We start from the raw sequence: 18,902 nt of genomic DNA, 5'->3' as shown, positions 1-18,902 counted from the left end.
CTCGGGCGAACATGGTGTGGATGGTCGTCCAGGCGGCGGCAGCCGTCCTGCAGCCGATGAGCTCCGCGAAGATCTCCACGTTCATCGAACCGAGGAGATGCCCGAGAACCTTCTGATCCAGCGTCTACCACTGCTCGTACTCAGGGTTGGACATGGTGCGGGCGGCTTCGCCGGTGCCTGTCGTCAGGGTCGGCGCCGGCGCCCTGGCCGAGCCGTCGAGGAAGCCGTGGAGGCGAACTCCGGCGAAGTTGGGAAGGGCAAGGGCCCCCCATAGCATGAAGTTGCTGCGGTCGAGCGAGACCGCGATGGGCGGAAGGACGGGGGTGGGAGCCGACGCGGTGGGTGCGGCGATGACGGGGGCGATCGGGGCGGGCATAGAGAGGTGGTGAGGGCGAGCGCGGAGGAGGGAGTCATCATGGGTGACGGCACGGTGGACATCGCGGCGACCGCGAGGAGCTGCGGCGGCGGCGGAGGCGGCGGTGGGAAGGAAAGGCGACGGCAGCCAGGGTAGGCTCTGAAACCAAGTTTGAGAATAGGGTTTAGGGTTTCCCGTGGGACAAAGCCTTTTTACGTCTTTCTATATATAACAATCAGCATATACAATTACACACGTACAAGTACGTGTACATGACACGCTAGACCTATTTTAACACAGCATCCCTCCCTCGCCAGAGCCAAGCAAAACTTGTTGCAGTAGACAGTCGAAAAGCCGTCATGCCAATGAAGAGAAACGTAGATCTGAAGGATCCAATCTGAAGACACAATGACGTAAACGAATGAAGACTAGATCCAAGTGGATCCACCAAAGACAACCACCAACTGAATTCTGACCGAAGACACACTTCACACGCCCTCCGATGATGCTAGATGCACCGCCGGTAGGAGAGCTATACGGGGAGAACCTTATTCCATCTCTAGGAAGCCGCCGCCATCTCGTCTTCCTGATCAAGACACAAATCCTAAAAAATCAAAGAAATATATAAAAGTGAAACCCTTTCGCCGGCAAGGGCCGGGATCCACCGCGCCCCATGGCCCTAAGGCCACATGAGGCGACCTGGGCAGATCAATGGCACCGCCGACAGGAGGCAGAAACCATAGCCATCCTGTTCGCTTGGAGGAGAGACGAAGGGATAAGCCAATATTTTTGTTGAAAAAATCACGTATATAAAACTTCTGAATACACCTAGGAAAATCCAAGTTCCAAGGTCCCTGTCACCTCGTAGCACGGTCCATGGAGGCGAGAGGACCAACAAAATCTGTGGCATTTGACCTCCCGCAATCCCATCTTCTCAGGATATCCATTATTTTTACGTTTTTAATCACAACTATTTCCGATGACTCAAAAATGTAAAAAAGCTGCCGAGTGCGTTCAACATGTGTGCAATTCACACAAGGATCATTCGGGTAGGCCGGACCATTTAGTGCATAGAGCTGTTGGGGGGGTTGACGCTGACTACTGTAGCGAGCCGACCAATTTTTTTTTGTACTTTACAGGTTTCTAGGCGGTTTTCTATAAAAGTACCAGATGTAGTATACTTTTTTTTAAAAGAATAAGTAATTACATTGTCATTTTTTAAATCTTTTTTGAATATTTCAAAAACACTGACATTTTTGGAAAAAGATAACATTTATTGAAATTTCGAGAACAGATTTCAAAATTTGAGGACATTTTTTGCAACTTTTTAAAATACTATTTGGAATAATTTTTTTAAGTATGTGTTGTTATTTCATTTTCTGAACATTATGAAAAAACATGAACGTTTTTAAAATTGCAGGAATAGTTTTCTGGAAAAACATAAAATCCAAAAAATCAAAAAACAGCTAGTGAAAACAACAGAAAAAAGAACAAAAGAACAAAACAAAAACCCAGCCCCACAACCTTCCCAAAATCCCAATGTACGCAGCTAATTGGGTAGGCCCACATCCGCTCACTTCATCCTTGTGCATTTGGTCCGCAAACTGTTGCAGCAAGCGTTATATAGGAAAAGCCTGCAAAATTCCAATTTTTTTTGAGGGGTTGCAAAATTCGCACATAACACACATAGGGGCGTGCGCACATGGCCCAACCAATTTGTAGTAGGTATTTTTGTCGTTTCACCGGTTGGGCTTCTACGGGTTTTTATTTCTTGCTTTCTTCTCACTTCTTGTTTTTTCATTTATAACCACATGGCAAACATTTTTTAATACAAGAGGTATATTTATAATACACAATGAATTTCAAATACATGATTAATGTGGAGGAGAGGAAGGAAGCTGAAAATGTGGGTACAGGGTGGGGGCTAATTGTCGGTGTCGAAGAAGGACAAGGCTTAGAGGGGTCATCGTGGACGACAACATACTAATAGAGAGAACGACTCAGACTAGCTAGCCAAGAGCGGCTCGCAGAGTCACTACCATTGTGTGGGTGGCATGGGCCAGCAGTTAGGCCAACTCAGGCATGAGGAGGAAGATGATAGTCGACGGAAGAAGACATGTGCGAGGAGGAAGATCGACTCATAAGTAGCGACTGTGTTTGATTGGAGGCATCTAAGGCAATGATCTTAGCCCGAAGAAAAAAATCATGGATTTGCCAAAAAATGTTAATGAATTGTTTTAAGAATAAAAATGAAACATAAAAAATAAGAAAAACGAAAAACGAAAAGAAAAACGAAACCGAAAAACTCGATGGGCCCATAGTTCCGTGGTCTCCTGGGCCATTCATTGTAGCTCGTCTGCAGCTGCTTATCGGGCCGGCCGTTTGGAGCTGCGGGCATATCCGCCATGGGGCGCGCAAATTCAGTGGCGCAAAATTTGAACTCCGCGCGCAAACAGTGTGATTGCAAGGCAAGAAACCTGGTGATTGTTCACAAACATTAATCCGATCCTAATTTTCTACGCGCCTTGAGGTTTGGAAACCTAATAAAAGGTGATCGGTAATGTGCGAACCCAAACGAATTACCACGGTATCACACATTCACACCGAATCTTCACAGATTCCCCACGCAGCATGGCGAAGGGATCTGCTGCCGGCGGCAACAAGGCCTGTGGCGCCAAAGCCTCGATCCAAATCGACTGGACTATAGCAAGCCGGCCAATTTTCTATTTTGTATTTTACAAGTTTCTAGGCGGTTTTCTCTAAAAGTACCAAAAGTAGTACATTTTTTAAAAGGATAAGTAAATTAAATTGTCATTCTTAAAACATTTTTTGAATATTTTTGAAAAATCTAACATTTTTGAATAAAAATAACATTTATTGAAATTTCAAGAACATGTTTCAAAATTTGAGAACATTTTTTGAATTTTTTAAAATACTCGCTGGAATTATCATTTTTTTATAAATATGTGTTGTCATTTCATTTTTTGTACATTATGAAAAACATGACATTTTTAAAATTTCAAGAATATTTTCCTGGAAAACATAAAATCCAAAAAAATCAAAGACCGCGAGTCAAAACAACAAAAAAAGAACAAAAGAACGAAACAAAAACCCAGCCCCACAACCTTCCCAAAATCACAATGTACGCAGCTAATTGGGTAGGCCCACATCCGCTCACTTCATCCTTGCATTTGGTTGACAAACTGTTGCAGCGAGCGTTATATAGGAGAAGCCTGCAAAATTCCCACATAACACATAGGGGCGTGCGCACATGACCCAACCAATTTGCAGTAGGCATTTTTGGCGTTTCACCGGTTGGGCTTCTACGGGTTTTTATTTCTTGCTCTCTTTTTCACTTCTTGTTTTTTTATTTATAACTGCATGGCGAACATTTTTTAATACAGGAGGTATATATATAATACACAATGAATTTCAAATACATGATCAATGTGGAGGAGAGAAAGGAAGTTGAAAATGTGGGTACAGGGTGGGGGTTAATTGTCGCTGTTCTATGGGTGGCAAGGGCCAGCGGTTAGGCCAACTCAGGCATGAGGAGGAAGACGATATCTCGAGGGAAGAAGACATGTGCGGGGAGGAAGAGGACCCGACTAACTCATAGGTAGCTACTGTGTTTGATTTGAGGCCTCTAAGGCAATGATCTTAGCCCGAGGAAAATAATCATGGATTTGAAATAAAAAATGTTCGTGATTTTTTAATAATAAAATTAAAACTAAAAAAGAAGAAAAACGAAAACCGAAAAACGAAAAGAAAAGGAAAACCGAAAAACTCAGTGGGCCATTCATTTGCTACGCCCATTGAGTCTCCTGGGCCATTCATTGTAGCTCCTCTCTGCAGCTGCTTATTTGGCCGGCTATCTGGAGCTGCGGGCATATTCGCCATGTGGCGCGCAAATTCAGTGGCGCAAAATTTGAACTCCGCGCGCAAACAGTGTGATTGCAAGGCAAGAAACCCGGTGATTGTTCACAGACATTAATCCGATCCTAATTTGCTACGCGCCTTGCAAGTTTGGAAACCTAATAAAAGGTGATGGGTAATGTGCGAACCCAAACGAATTACCACGGTATCACACATTCACACCGAATCTTCACAGATTCCCGGCGCAGCATGGCGAGGGGATCTGCTGCCGGCGGCAACAAGGCCGGTGGCGCCAAACCCTCGATCGAAATCGACTGGACGGCGACGTTCGAGGGGTCTCCATCGTCAACCATCGCGGGCGGCGATGGCTCGGCGAAGAAGGACCCGAAGACGCCGACCTCCGGCGATCCGTCGAGCAACAACGCGCAGCCACCGAAGAGCGCAGCCACGCCCCCGGCTGAGGGCAATTCGTCGACCAAGCCCCCGCGGCCGGCCAAGGGTAACTCCCGGCAGCCTGCCCGCGGAGGCGGGCGTGCGAAAAAGGAGGCGCCGGCCGCACCGCCTCCTTGTCCTTTGACGGCCAGCTTTGGGGGCAAAACCAATTTGGACACCTTTGGCTGCGATCTCACCGCGGCGGCGGCGAACGCTGACCCCGTCGTTGGCCGCGAGGATGAGATCGACCGCGTGGTGTGCATCCTGTCCCGCAAGTCCAAGAACAGCGCCGTGCTCGTGGGCGCGGCCGGGGTCGGCAAGACGGCCATCGCCGAGGGCCTCGCGCAGCGCATCGCCCGCGGCGAGGTGTCCGGGGTCCTGGCCGGCGCGCGCGTCTTGGAGATCAACGTCGCCGCGATGATCTCCGGCACGAGGGCCCGCGGCACGTTCGAGGAACGGTTGACCGGCCTGATCGCCGAGGTGGAGGCCGCCGCGGCCGGGAAGGTCGTCTTGTTCATCGACGAGATACACACGCTGCTCGGCGCCGGTCTCTTTTCTGGCTGCATGGACGCGTCCAACATGCTGAAGCCGGCGCTGGCGAGGAGCCGTGTCCGGTGCCTCGGCGCCACGACGCACGCGGAGTACCACCACTACTTTCTCCAGGACAAGGCGTTGGAGCGGCGGTTCCAGAAGGTGCACGTCTCGGAGCCCAGCGAGGAGGAAACCGTAGCCATCCTCCGGCGGCTCAAGGCGGCGTACGAGGAGCATCACGGCATGGAGATCCAGGACGAGGCGCTCGTCGTCGCCGCCAAGCTTTCCGGCCGCTATATCCCAGGTAATTAACCATTAATTAATTATCTAAATAAATAATGACCACTTGCTTGACATCACAATGTCATGCGCAAACTTCATCTCAAATGCAACTATTGAATATTTTTTTTCCCTCTCAGCACGACATTTCCCGGACAAGGCGATCGATCTTGTTGATGAGGCGTGCGCGACGGCGAGGCTGGTGATGGATCGCCGGAAGAAGCAAGCCACAGGCAACGACGACAAGCCCTTGGCGCCCAAGGACGAAAACGTCGGACCGGACCACATAGCGCAGGTAAGATAAATAAAGTACCAATAGATCCGACTGAAATTTGCACTCCGACCGGTGTCATCAAATCATCTGAAATTCTGAAATACGGGAGTAGATCGTGAGCAAATGGACAGGAATCCCTGTGACTAGTCTGGGGACTGACGAGAGGAAGCGGCTACTGGAGCTGCCGAAGCGGCTGCACCGGCGCGTCATCGACCAGGACGAGGCGGTGAACGTCGTTGCCGAGGCCGTGGTGCGCTCGCGGTCGGGCCTCGGGGAGCCAAACCAGCCGTCAGGATCGTTCCTCTTCCTCGGCCCCACCGGCGTCGGCAAGACGGAGCTCGCCAAGGCCCTCGCCGAGCAGCTCTTCGGCAATGAGAAGCTGCTCGTCCGCATCGACATGTCCGAGTACATGAGCAGCAGCTCCGTCACTCGCCTCATCGGCGCATCTCCTGGGTTCGTATCATATACAGCTTCCTTCTTTGGTACAGTACACGCAAGTTAATCCGCCTCTACCGTTTACATATGGGATTGGATATGATGGCCTTTGATTTGTAGGTCGCATTTGTACGAGAAGGGCGGGCAGCTCACTGAGCTGGTGCGGCAGCGACCGTACAGCGTGGTCCTCCTGGACGAGGTGGAGAAGGCCGGCGCCTCCGTGCTCAACGTCTTCCTCCAGATCCTCGACGACGGGCGCGTCACCGACGGGCAGGGCCGCGCCGTCGACTTCACCAACACCATCATCATCATGACCTCCAACCTCGGGGCGCACCACCTCCTCGCCCGCGCAGCCAGCAAGGACACGGAAGCCACCCGCAAGCGTGTGATCGCCGACGTGCAGAGGCACTTCGGCCCCGAGCTCGTCAACCGGCTGAGCGAGATGGTGATCTTCCGCCCGCTCTCCCGCGAGCAGCTGCTGAGGGTGGCGAGGATGCAGCTCAAAGGCATCGCCGCGCGCCTCGCCGAGAAGGGCATCGGCCTCGACATCACGGACGCGGCCCTCGACGTGATCCTCTCGCGGTCCAGCGACCAGGTGCAGATGTACGGCGCGAGGCCGGTCAAACGCTGCCTGCAGAAGAACGTCATGACAAGGATATCCAAGATGGTGGTGCAGGAGGAGGTGGACGACGACTGCTACGTGTCCGTCGACGCCGACGAGGAGAAGAAGGACCTGGTGTTTGCCGTGGACAAGCAGAGTTCCAAGGAGAACGACGACCCGTCGTCCTCTTCCACCAAGAAGAGGAAGAGGCCCCCCGTGAAGCATCTGGTCGTGATTGATGAAGACGAAGAAGACGAGTGAAGTGTTTTCCGTTTCGGCCAGACCTGTTTCATTTTTTAGGTCACTGTCTTGCATTTCTTATCTACGCAGTTTTTTCTTATCTATATGAACTTTTTTTTTGAAACGTAGGGCATAAGATTTGCCCCCTTTCATTAATAAGGAGAGAGAAAAGGTCTTGCAAAGTTACAGAGGACAGGAAAATAAAAGCCCCAAGCATGGGGTGCATAGCACATCCTCACTACTCTCCCGATAGGATGTGTCTAATATTTCGCCCCGGCGGTCGCCCAAAGAATCGCCGCTTTAAAAGGCTACAGAATCAACCAAAAAAATTGCTGGATAATTTTGTCAGTTACAGTCAAACCTGGGTTGGGCTGTGGTCTGTCTTTCCTTTTCACAACAAATGTGATGCGGTTGCATTTCACCCCACTCATCGTGAAGGATCCTTTGTCCTGAGTCCTGACACACACCATGGACCATGCCCTGCTCCACGGCGGAACAAGCCAGGAGTCGCCGCTTTGAGGGTTGTATGCTCCAGAAGAAGACGGCACGTGCTGTTGCCCCGGGTGTGTGTTGTTTCCGCGTGTCGGGGCACGGAGGCGTACTACGATGTGCTGTCTGTCTCCGGTACCGGGAAACACTGGAAAAGACCCACGAGGTCATCGGGTGAGGACTTTTGTATGCTTTATCTGAGGAGGCACGCGGTGCACAATGTCTTTATCTGATCCCTGATGTGGATCTGCTGCCAGACTTCAATAATGAAAAAACAAAATGTCAGCGGCTAGCGGTCAATTAAGTTGAGCAGCCGATGGAAGTGGGCAAGTACGAACAGCCTGGGGAGCAAGTTTTCCTCGGGAAACCATGGAGGCGCAAGTGCCTAGGCCCCTCATGGTGATGGCCCTCCTCCCCTTGCGGCGGCTCATTTTCCTCCTCTGCTTCTTCTCCGCTCTGCCACGCCGCTGCCGCTTCCTCTCCGCCGAGGCGGCTCCGACGCTCGTCGCCAGCCTTCCAGGCTTCGATGGCCCCCTCCCGTTCCGACTTGAGACCGGGTACGTATTCCTCGGTCAAAAATGCTACTCTTCCGGGCAACATACGGCTGAAACTTTTGGTCCAGCAAAGTTCTTCCTCGGTCAGGCACGCACGTTCTTGGACACTCCTGCACTGCAATTGCACTCGTTTACAAGCTCTTTGTCCATGCCAGGTACGTGACCGTGGACGAGCAGAACGGCTCGGAGCTGTTCTACTACTTCATCGAGTCGGAGGGCGACCCGCGGCGTGACCCGGTCATCCGGCGGCGACCGCTGCAGCGTCCTCAGTGTGTTGCTGTTCGAGATAGGTCAGTGATTCCCTGTACGGCGACACTGGCCGACTTTACTATTTCTGTCTTGGCTGGCACTTCTAGATCTAGCTGCCTGATTGTTGTTCCCTTCTATTGGAGTGAGATATTGATTGAGTAAAGTCAACTGTGTTTCTAGGCCCGTTGAAATTAATCGGAGAGCCCTACGATGGCACCATACCGCGGCTGCGGTACCACCCCTACGCATGGACCAAAGTTGCCAGTGTCCTGTTCGTGGACTCGCCGGTCGGCGTCGGGTTCTCCTTCTCCCGGGACCCCAGGGGCTATGATGTTGGAGAAGTCTCTTCTTCGCTGCAGCTCAAAAAGTTCCTCACCAAGGTATGCAAAGGAAAACGGTCCACTTTCCTTCCCTGAAAATAGTTTCTTCTCCAACTCCGGCAAGATTACTGCCCCTGAAGTTTGTCTGCTTGGGTAGGCTGTTTTTTAAAATGGGTTCGTATCTAGTGCTAAACTCCCATCCTCGCTTCAGTAGTTCAGTTACACAAAAGCTTGCCTGACCGAGAAATCTCCAAATTGGCCCCGCCTAATTGCCTTGTTCATCGCCACCTACCGCGTCTAGACTCTAGAACACGGTTCACCACGTTGCGGCACTCGCGCAGCGGTCCATGAGGTTGACGGGGACAATGCGTTTGCGCAATTCAAAAACAATTCGTCCACGGCGGATGGTAGGGTGGAGGAAGAGGATATGGTGTCGGCGTGTAATAGGGCGAGGTCCTCAGGACAACTCCAGCGCACGACCCCATCCTGTCCGGCTGCGTCCGTTTATGAAAAACGAATGTATCAGACGGCTCATCGTGTGGACACAAACGGACTTTTGTCCGCTTTCTATCCGCTTTCAATCCATCCCCGGCCCACGTTTGGGCCGCTTTTGAGGTGAAACGGACAGCGCGCGGATGGACGGGCTGTGTGCGCTTGTCCTCCCTGGCCCGCCCGTCGGTGGCACAGGCATCCCTTTTTCTATCCACCCCTCTCCCTCCAGCCACACCCCTCCACTCTTGCCCCTCGCCGCCGCCGCCGCCGCCGCCTCTATTGCAGTTGTGCAGCTCGGACGCGCGCTCGCCCAGCCCCCTTTCCCTTGACACCCCCGAGATACCCAACCACGACCACCTGATTTTCGCACTCGGCGGCCAGATTTGGAGCGGATCCGGTCGGGCTTTAGCTAGCCCGGCTGTTGGAGGCCGCGCCGTGCCATGGACTGGTCGGGCACCGGGCCTGAAGGCCCCGGCAAAGCCGCAAGGCCGCATGCAGGTATTGACTCCGCCTGTCAGAGTAATGGGCCACGGGTAGGCTGACCCGAGCCCCAGAACCTTTCAAGACATCGGGGCAGGCCGCGCCCCTCAAAGCCGAGTCTCAGATGCCGACTCCCAGATGAACCGAGTCTCAGATGCCGACTCCCAGATGAACCGAGTCTCAGATGCCGACTCCCAGATGAACCGAGTCTCAGATGACGACTCCCAGATGAGCCGAGTCTCAGATGACGACTTCCAGATGAACCGAGTCTCAGATGCCGACTCCCAGATGGGCCGACTCATGGCCGGCGACTTCCAGAGGAGCCGGCTATAGAGAGTCGGCCCGCGACTCTACGCTCATTGCGGGTACGACCATGACGTGGCCGTCACCTCCTGCTTGCGAGGAGCCGGCGTGGCTAAAGTGTGCCGTACCGCCGGAGATCTCCGGCGTGGCCCGGCACTGTAGCCACGCCAGACCTGACCTCGGCCACAGTACGCGGCGCACTGTGGCCACGATGGCCTACCTATACGGCTCAGAGACGGCGGACCCGCCAGTCAGTGAGATCTAGAAGACGGCGGGTACGCCCCGAAGACGGCCCCGTGGGAGTCGGCTCCCCGGGGTCGGCCAACCCCTCTCACGGGTCCCACGCACCATTAACCAGACAAGATGGGGAGTAACGACAGTGATCGCCCGATAGACGGCGGCACTGTTGCCACGACCCAATGACCAAGCCTGCGTCATCAAAGGCACGGCTACAGTGCCGGACTCGTCGGCGGGGCCCGCGAGTCGGCGGGCCCCATCAGTCGGCGGAGAAGACGGCGACCTGTGAGACAGACGGCTGGGACCCGCGCCCAGCCGGATTACTATTGTATCCTCGGGGGGTAGGCCTATATAAACCCCCCGGGGCACCCATGCAAAGGGTTGGGATCCATTTAGCCTTAGACCAGTTCATATAGGAAGAAGAAGGCTAGCCTTGCCTCCTTCTACCTCTACAATACAGCTCTAGGAGCAACCTTGTAGTCGCTACGCCTTAGTGATCATGCGGAGACCCTGCAGAGCAGTAGTAGGGGTGTTATCTCCCCGGAGAGCCCCGAAGCTGGGTAAGATTCGCCGGCGTGCATGCCTTCGCCTAATCCCGTTTCCTGGCACCGGCGATGTTCTACTCGCTCCCACCATGATAAGCCATCCTTTGGCATATGTCGCACCCAACCCCCGACATTTGGCGCCCACCGTGGGGCGAGGTGCACCGTCGTCCGGAGACCTGCTTTGGACGGGAACCCTTTTCCTCCCCCACGAGCGTAGCCAGCCCGACACGCCCGATGGCGCTTGCCCCGACGCGCTGCAAAGCGTTGACGACGCCTGCGCGGCAAGATGCCTCGCTGACCTTCTCGGCGAGGTTAGCATCTCCGACGAGCCTGCATCCGATGCAGGCACGGGCGGCCCCGAGAGCCTCCTCGCGGGCCTCCTCGACCATCTCCACGTCGCTGGCGAGCCTGCCGTGGACTTGGAGTCCGTAGGCTCCACCGACCCGATGCTGGCCGACTCCGACGACGTGTCGCTCGACATGTTCCCCTCCAACATGGTGATCTACGATGAGCCGCTCCCTCGCGAGGCGAGAGGCAGAAGCGCCATCACGGAAGTGCTCGTCATCAGTCACGGCGAGCGCTCCGGTGAAGGAGCTCATGACCCGCTCGACGCGGCTCTGTGGGACCTGACGGCGCCCATTCTGGAGGATGCTGACGCCGAGACGCTGGAGGCACGCCGCCTTTAGCTTGTCGAAGGCGCGAAGAAGCTGGCAAGCATGAGACGCTTGTCGGAGGCCTACCAACGTGAGATGGATCGCGCTGTGGGCGGCTCGCCGGCGGCGACTCTGCCTAGCCGCCTAGGCGCGGTCCGACAGCGTGGCGCGTCTGTTGCCAACCTGTTCGGGGCCGATCGCCCCGTGTATGCCACGCCTGCAGAGAACATCCATGCCGCCCAGGCGGCAGCAGACGAGCTTGACAACTTCGAAGGCGAAGAGCGCTGCCTAATGACCGAGCGAGTCCAGCGACTCCTCAAAGCGGCTGTCGCACAGAACGAAGCCGGCTGTCGCATGGAGACTCCACAGCGATAGAACGACGACTTACCTCCCCGCCGAGATCAAGGCGCGACGTCTCGGACGCCGACTGGCGGAGTCCACGGAAGAAAAGAGAAGGATCCGGCTGTCAGCCACAGTCGGACTCGCATCACCATCGAGCGCGACCAAGACGGCCGCCCAAGAGCAGTGGAGCGGCAGGGCGACTACCTGCCTCCCCCACCACGAAGGGAAAGACGAGTCTCCCCACCGCCTATCGAGCATCCGACTCTCGGCGACCGCCTCGGCCGTCGAGAAGGAGTCGGAGAGAATGACGCTCGCCACCGGATCGACCGACTCCACCGATCCCTGGCGCTGGAAGAAGAAGATGAGCTGGGTCCACCCTGCTTTGGGCCCCGCATCCGAGATGAACCCTCCCCCAAAGGGTTCACGCTCCCCTGAGACACACCCAAATACACCGGCTCCGTGAAGCCGGAAGATTGGCTAGTTGACTACTCCACAGCCGTCAACATAGCAAACGGCAACAAGTGTGTTGCCGTGAAGTACGTTCCGCTAATGCTCCAAGGCACGGCCCGGACATGGTTGAACAGTTTGAAGCCCCGCAACATCAACAGTTGGGTCGACTTCACCGAAGCTTCCATCCGCAACTTCACCAGCACGTACAAGCGGCCTCCCAAGCCACGACAACTCTCCTTGTGCGTGCAAGGCCAAGACGAGTCGACACGCGATTACCTCACGCGATGGGGCGAGCTTCGGAACTCCTGCGAGGGCGTGCACGAGGTGCAGGCTATCGAGTACTTCACTGTCGGGTGCAGAGAAGGCACCCTCCTCAAGCACCGGCTCCTCTGCGACGAGCCCGAGACCCTCGACGAGTTGCTGGTCATTGCAGACAAGTATGCCACCGCCGACTCCTCCATGAAGACCGAGATTCAAGTTAGTACGACTAGCAAAGTGGCCCCTCAGGCTCCCAGAACTCCGGCTGGAGATATCAGTCGGCGACAACAGCAGAATGATCACAAGCGCAAGGCCCCGCAGCCGACTTCCAGCAGTCGGCAGGTCGCGACAGTCGAAGACCAACAGGCTGAGGGGCAGCCTCCGGCGAAGCGGCAGAAGGGTGGCAAGTCCAACTGGTTGCCGGCCTTCTCTTATGAGCAGACTTTGGATGGTCCCTGCAAGTTCCACAGTGGCGCGAAGCCATCAAATCATACCACCCGGAAATGCCACTGGCTCACTAGAATCGCCAAGGGAGACGACCTCCTTCCTCCTCCGCCTGCTGGGCCGCCGCCTCCACAGCTGCCCCAGTAGCTGGCGGCCAGGCCAGTCGGTGCCGTACAAGATGAGTACCCCGAAGAGCATGTAGCTTATGTGGTGTTCACCAGTATGGCTGATGGTCGACGCAGCAGACGGTTGCAGCAGCAAGAAGTAAATGCAGTAGCATCAGATACTCCGGAGTTTATGCATTGGTCCGAGAAGCCTATCAGTTGGAGCAGAGCAGATCACCCAGAGGTGATGCCGAATTCGGGCTCCTACGCCCTGGTTCTGAGTGCAACCTTGGCCACTGATAGGCTGGCCGCTCGCTTCTCGCGAGTGTTGATAGACGGAGGCAGCAGCATCAACATCCTGTACAAGGATACCATGGAAAAAATTAGGAATCAAGCAGAAGCAGCTTCAAAGCAGCCGAACTGTTTTCCACGGCATTGTGCCTGGCCTTTCCTGCTCCTCGATCGGCAAGATCCAGATAGACGTCCTTTTCGGGGACAAAGATCATTTTTCCCGAGAGCCAGTCTGGTTTGAAGTGGTGGACCTTGAAAGCCCATACCAAGCGCTGCTTGGCCGACCTGCCTTAGTCAAGTTCATGGCGGTTCCTCACTACGCCTACCTCAAGATGAAGATGCCGAGTTCAAAGGGGATTCTGACCATGGTGGGAGACTACAGGAAGTCATCCGCCTGCACGGTCGAGAGCAGTCGGTTGGCCGAGTCCCTGGTGATCGCAGCTGAAAGGCGGCTCCTTGACCGGGTTGTGGCTATGGCCGGCAAGCAGCCAGAGATGTCGCCCGACCCCAAGGAGTCGGAAGCTGATGGTTCGTTCAAGCCGGCTAAAGAAACAAAGAGGATACCTTTGGACCCGGAGCACCCGGAGAGGCACGCTGTCATAGGTGCAAACCTAGACAGCAAATAGGAAGGTGAGCTCATCGACTTCCTCCGTGAGAATCGAGACATCTTTGCATGGTCCCCTAAAGACATGCCAGGTGTACCGACGGAATTCGCCGAGCACAAGTTACATGTCCGATCTGATGTGAAGCCCGTTAGGCAGCCCTTGCGCCGCCTGTCAGAAGAGAAAAGAAGAGTTGTTGGAGAAGAGATAGCCCGACTCCTAGCGGCCGGCTTCATTATGGAAGTGTTTTTTCCAGAATGGCTGGCGAACCCGGTCCTAGTGTTGAAGAAGAACAAGCAGTGGCGGGTGTGTATCGACTACACAAGCCTCAACAAAGCTTGCCCAAAAGATTCATTTGCTCTGCCAAGAATTGACCAGGTGATAGACTCCATAGCCGGATTCGAGTTGTTGAGCTTCTTAGATGCATATTCAGGATATCACCAGATCAAGCTGAACCCGGCAGACAGACTGAAGACTGCTTTCATCACGCCGTTTGGAGCCTTCTGCTACCTGACTATGACGTTCGACTTGAGGAATGCTGGCTCCACCTTTCAGCGTTGCATGCAGAAGTGCCTCCTCAAGCAACTCGGCAGAAATGCCCACGTCTACGTGGATGATGTGATAGTGAAGACGGAAAAGCGGGGAATACTGTTGGAAGATCTCCAAGAAACCTTTGAGAATCTGCGCCGATTCCAGATCAAGCTCAATCCGGAGAAGTGCGTCTTCGGAGTGCCAGCTGGCCAGCTCCTTGGTTTCCTGGTCTCTGAACGCGGCATAGAGTGCAACCATGTAAAGATCAAAGCCATCGAGAGAATGGAAGTCCCCCGCCAACTGTTAGATGTGCAGAAATTCACCGGCTGCTTGGCTTAGCCGATTCATCAGTCGGCTGGGCGAGAAGGCTCTCCCTTTGTACCAATTGATGAAGAAGACCACCTTTTTTGAGTGGAATCACAAGGCGGATGAAGCATTTCTCGAGCTGAAGAAGATGTTGACTACTCCTCCTGTGCTGGCGGCTCCGACTCCCAAAGAGCCTATGCTCCTATACATTGCCGCCACCAGCCGGGTAGTCAGCACAGTTGTCGTAGTTGAGCGCAAGGAGGAAGGCAAGGCCCTCCCTGTCTAGAGACCAGTATATTACCTGAGCGAGGTACTGTCGACCTCCAAGCAGAACTACCCCCACTACCAGAAGATGTGCTACGGCGTGCATTTCGCCGCCAAGAAGTTGAAGCCTTACTTTCAAGAACATCAAATCACTGTGGTTTGCACCGCTCCACTGGCCGAGATTATCGGAAGCCGTGATGCTTCAGGCCGAGTAGCCAAGTGGGCCATAGATCTGGCTCCCTACACCATCTACTACCAGCCCCGCACCGCCATCAAGTCACAAGCACTGGCCGACTTCCTTGTCGACTGGGCTGAGACCCAGTACCTGCTGCCAGCACCCGACTCTACCCATTGGCGTATGCACTTCGATCGCTCCAAGATGCGCGCCGGCCTGGGAGCCGGCGTCGTCCCCACCTCCCCCAAAGGCGACAAGCTCAAGTACGCACTACAGATCCACTTCGCTGCCTCCAACAATGTTGCCGAATACGAGGCGCTCGTTCACGGGCTCCGGCTTGCCAAAGAACTCGGCATCCGCCGGATCCTGTGCTACGGCGACTCCGATTTGGTGGTCCAGCAGTCATCTGGCGACTGGGACGCCAAAGACGCAAACATGGCAAGCTACCGCTTCCTGGTGCAACAACTCGTCGGACATTTCGAGGGGTGTGAATTCCTTCACATTCCAAGAAATGACAATGACCAAGCGGATGCCCTGGCATGAGTCGGCTCCACCCGTCAAGCAATACCATCTGGCGTCGCCCTTCAGCGCCTCCTCAAGCCGTCTATCAAGCCTTCGCCAGAATCAGACTCCATTTTTGTGCCAGCTCCCCCCGAAGAAGTCGGATCCGACTCAAGAGCACCAGCAGACGGCTCCAAAAATATCGCAGTCAAAGACGGCCCGGAGACTTCAGAACCCGACCCGAGGACTGCGACAGTCACCCTGGGGACTGCTCCAGTCGGCCGGGGACTTCATCGACCCAGCAAGCGGCCGCGGATCCCAGCCCGCCGCCTCCCAGCCCAGCCACCCTTGTCCAAGTCGCAATAGTGGCAATCGAAGAAGTAACAGCATCCTCATGGGCCCAGCCCATCCTCAAGTTCCTAGTAAATAGAGAGCTGCCAGCTGACGAAATCCTGGCTCGGCAAGTGCAACGCCGAGCGGCAGCCTATACCATAGTCAACAGAGAGCTGGTCAGGCGCAGTGTCACTAGTGTCTACCAACGCTGTGTCGAGGCAGAACAAGGCCAACCAATTCTCAAAGACATCCATGAAGGCGAGTGTGGCCACCATGCGGCTTCAAGGGCGCTCATCGCCAAAGCCTTCTGACACGGATTCTTCTGGCTGACTGCCCTGGAAGAGGCCAAAGAATTAGTCCAAAACTGCAAAGGGTGCCAGATGTTCCGTTCCAAGCCACTCCAGCCGGCTTTAGCGCTCAAGAACATTCCCATCGCCTGGCCCTTTGCGGTTTGGGGCCTGGACATGGTGGGACCATTCAAGACGGCACGAGGCGGCCTAACTCACCTACTTGTCGCAGTGGACAAGTTCACCAAGTGGATAGAAGCAAAACCCATCAAGAAATTGAATGGTCCGACTGCAGTAACCTTCATCGCCGACATTACGACTCGGTACGGCATACCACATAGCATCATCACCGACAATGGCACAAATTTTGCCAAAGGAGCCTTGGCCCGTTTCTGCGCTACACAGGGTATCCGACTGGACTTAGCGTCCGTCGCCCATCCGCAGTCAAACGGCCAGGTAGAGCGAGCGAACAACCTCATCCTATCCGGCATCAAGCCCCGCCTGGTTGAACCACTGGAGCGCTCGATCGGCTGTTGGCTCGAGGAGCTGCCAACCGTCCTCTAGAGTCTGCGCACGACTCCAAACAAGTCAATCGGCTTCACGCCTTTCTTCCTCGTCTACGGTGTCGAAGCCGTCATCCCGACGGACATAGAATTCAACTCCCCGTGAGTCACCATGTACACCGAGGAGGAAGCAGAAGAAGCACGTCAAGACGGCGTCGATCTGCTAGAAGAGGGCCGGCTGTTGGCACTCAGTCGGTCCGGCATCTACCAACAGAGCCTGCGCCGATACTACAACAGGAAGGTCAAGCCAAGATCTTTCGAAGAGGGCGACCTTGTGCTCCGACTGATCCAGCGGACAGCCGGCCAGCATAAGCTGTCGGCACCTTGGGAAGGCCCCTTTATTGTCAGCAAGGTGTTGGCAAATGACTCCTACTACCTGATCGATGCTTAGAAGCCCCGAGCTCGCAAGAGAGACGATTACGGCAAAGAGTCGGAACGACCATGGAATGCAAACCTCCTCCGAAGGTTTTACAGTTGATTCAGTATGTATCACACTACCCCTTTGTATTAAAGTACCGAGACTTCGGGCCCCCCGAGACGAGCTCGGGGACTGCCCCGTTTGATTATCTGTATGATAAGAATTATGCCTTCAAGTATGCTACTTCTTGCTATGCCGCTTGGCGCCGGGTTCGACTAGTCGGCCCGGGGACTCGCCGTCTGGCGCTATGAAATGTTTCCTGAAGTCGGAAAATTAGTGTGCGGTGCCTAAGCCGTCTCCTGCTAGAAGCCGCAGCTCGCAGAGCGACTGTTTGGTAAGCAGGAGTAAGGATGAATGGGCGTCCACACGAAAAATGGCTAAGGACCCAAAACATCAACATAGCTTAAGCCGGCTTCCAGCCCCCTTTCTTACAAGCCGACTCGCGAGTATTCAGCTCACTGCTTTCTATCCAACTTGTTAAATAAACTCCAAAGAAAGGCAAGTACTTGCTTTCCCCAAAGTAGCCAGGCATTTGGCCCAGCGGCAGTCCACAGAGCGGTCTGCCGGCTGGCAAAGCGGCAACTAGGGGAAGGCGGCAAAGAAAAAAACCCAAAGGAGCAATGAGCAAGAAAAGATAGGACTCGGATTAATATTTACATAAGCATAGGTCCATTGGCCGAATCTTCAGACAGAAGTTTAAAATACACCCCGAGGGTGGAATTGTGCAAATTAACAAGTTCATCAAAGACCTTCTAGAACAGATAAATAAAGCCAGAACGCAGCCTAAGGAGCAGCAGACGGGTTCGAAGGGTCGGAGGAGACGGCGGTGTCAGGCACCGGGGCAGTCGGCTGGGCAGTCTCGGCTTGATCGCTGCCAGCGGCAGTTGGCCCGGTCGGACGCGGCTCATTGCTAGAGGCGCGGTCGAGCTGAGGCTGGTCGCCCGCTCCGCCTTCTGGCACCTCCGTCTCGCCTTCGTCCTCCGCCTCGCCTTCTTCCTCGGTGCTGGAGTCAATCACCTCCGCCGAGTCCTCGCCATACTCCGGGTTCATCCCGAACCACTCTGGCGGCACTTCCTCGCCGCCTTCAGCCCGCTCAGGGACGAAGACACTGGTGTCCGTGTACTTGGCGATGGCCGCTGCACGCTCGACAAGGGCGCCTTCCACAGCCTCCAGCTCGGCCTGGGCCTCTGACCGGAACGCGGCCAGACGGTCCAGGTCCAGCCCCAAATACCACGCCTTGACGAACTCCAAGGCCCGGCGCGCTCCGGCCCGGGCCGAGGAACCCTTCCAAGCTTCAAGACGGCCGGCGGCGACTTCCAGCCAGTCGGCGGTCCGACTGGCGGTGCGCAGAGCCGGCATGTCTGGCCACAAAGCGTCAACCGCCTGGGCGCCGGCACGCTGAAGCTGGCGCATCCGCCGGTGGGCCGGACGAAGACGGGCCTTGATGCTTAGAAGCTGCTCATCGACGGTCAAGGGAGCGTTGGCGGCAATCACCTCACCGTTTGCCCTTCGCGCCTCACGATCAGCCTCGATGGCCAGAGGGACTGCCTGCGAGTGGCCAGGGAAGAAGTCTGCCAAGACAAAAAAGAAGCAAGTCGAAAAATCAGAAGTCAGCCTGACACATAGTCGGAAATTCAAAGAAAGAAAGCTCACCATCGACGATATCCTTAATCTCGTGGAAGCCGGAA

At 55.0% G+C, this 18,902-nt stretch overlaps 1 protein-coding gene and 1 pseudogene across 1 annotated transcript; both read left to right on the top strand.

The window, feature by feature from the left end:
• Positions 1-4,390: 4,390 nt before the first annotated feature.
• LOC123094543 (chaperone protein ClpB1-like) lies at positions 4,391-7,273 on the top strand. The gene is made up of 4 exons (XM_044516524.1): positions 4,391-5,498; positions 5,614-5,768; positions 5,860-6,200; positions 6,303-7,273. Exons 1-4 carry the CDS (start codon positions 4,403-4,405, stop codon positions 7,042-7,044), a joined length of 2,334 nt encoding a protein of 777 aa, XP_044372459.1. The 5' UTR covers positions 4,391-4,402; the 3' UTR covers positions 7,045-7,273.
• A 485-nt stretch (positions 7,274-7,758) lies between these two features.
• The window catches only part of LOC123091235 (serine carboxypeptidase-like 19), a 56,437-nt pseudogene continuing 45,293 nt past the window's right edge, over positions 7,759-18,902 (top strand).

The sequence above is a fragment of the Triticum aestivum genome, chromosome 4B (assembly GCF_018294505.1).
Source record: "Triticum aestivum cultivar Chinese Spring chromosome 4B, IWGSC CS RefSeq v2.1, whole genome shotgun sequence".
Classification (NCBI taxonomy): domain Eukaryota; kingdom Viridiplantae; phylum Streptophyta; class Magnoliopsida; order Poales; family Poaceae; genus Triticum; species Triticum aestivum.
This window is presented reverse-complemented; position numbering and strand designations above follow the sequence as displayed.

Coding starts and splice junctions, on each gene's coding strand:
- LOC123094543 (XM_044516524.1), top strand. CDS start 4,403: ATGGGTAATGTGCGAACCCAAACGAATTACCACGGTATCACACATTCA. Junction 5,499..5,613: donor TTCCGGCCGCTATATCCCAG/GTAATTAACCAT, acceptor TTTCCCTCTCAG/CACGACATTTCCCGGACAAG. Junction 6,201..6,302: donor CTCATCGGCGCATCTCCTGG/GTTCGTATCATA, acceptor TTTGATTTGTAG/GTCGCATTTGTACGAGAAGG.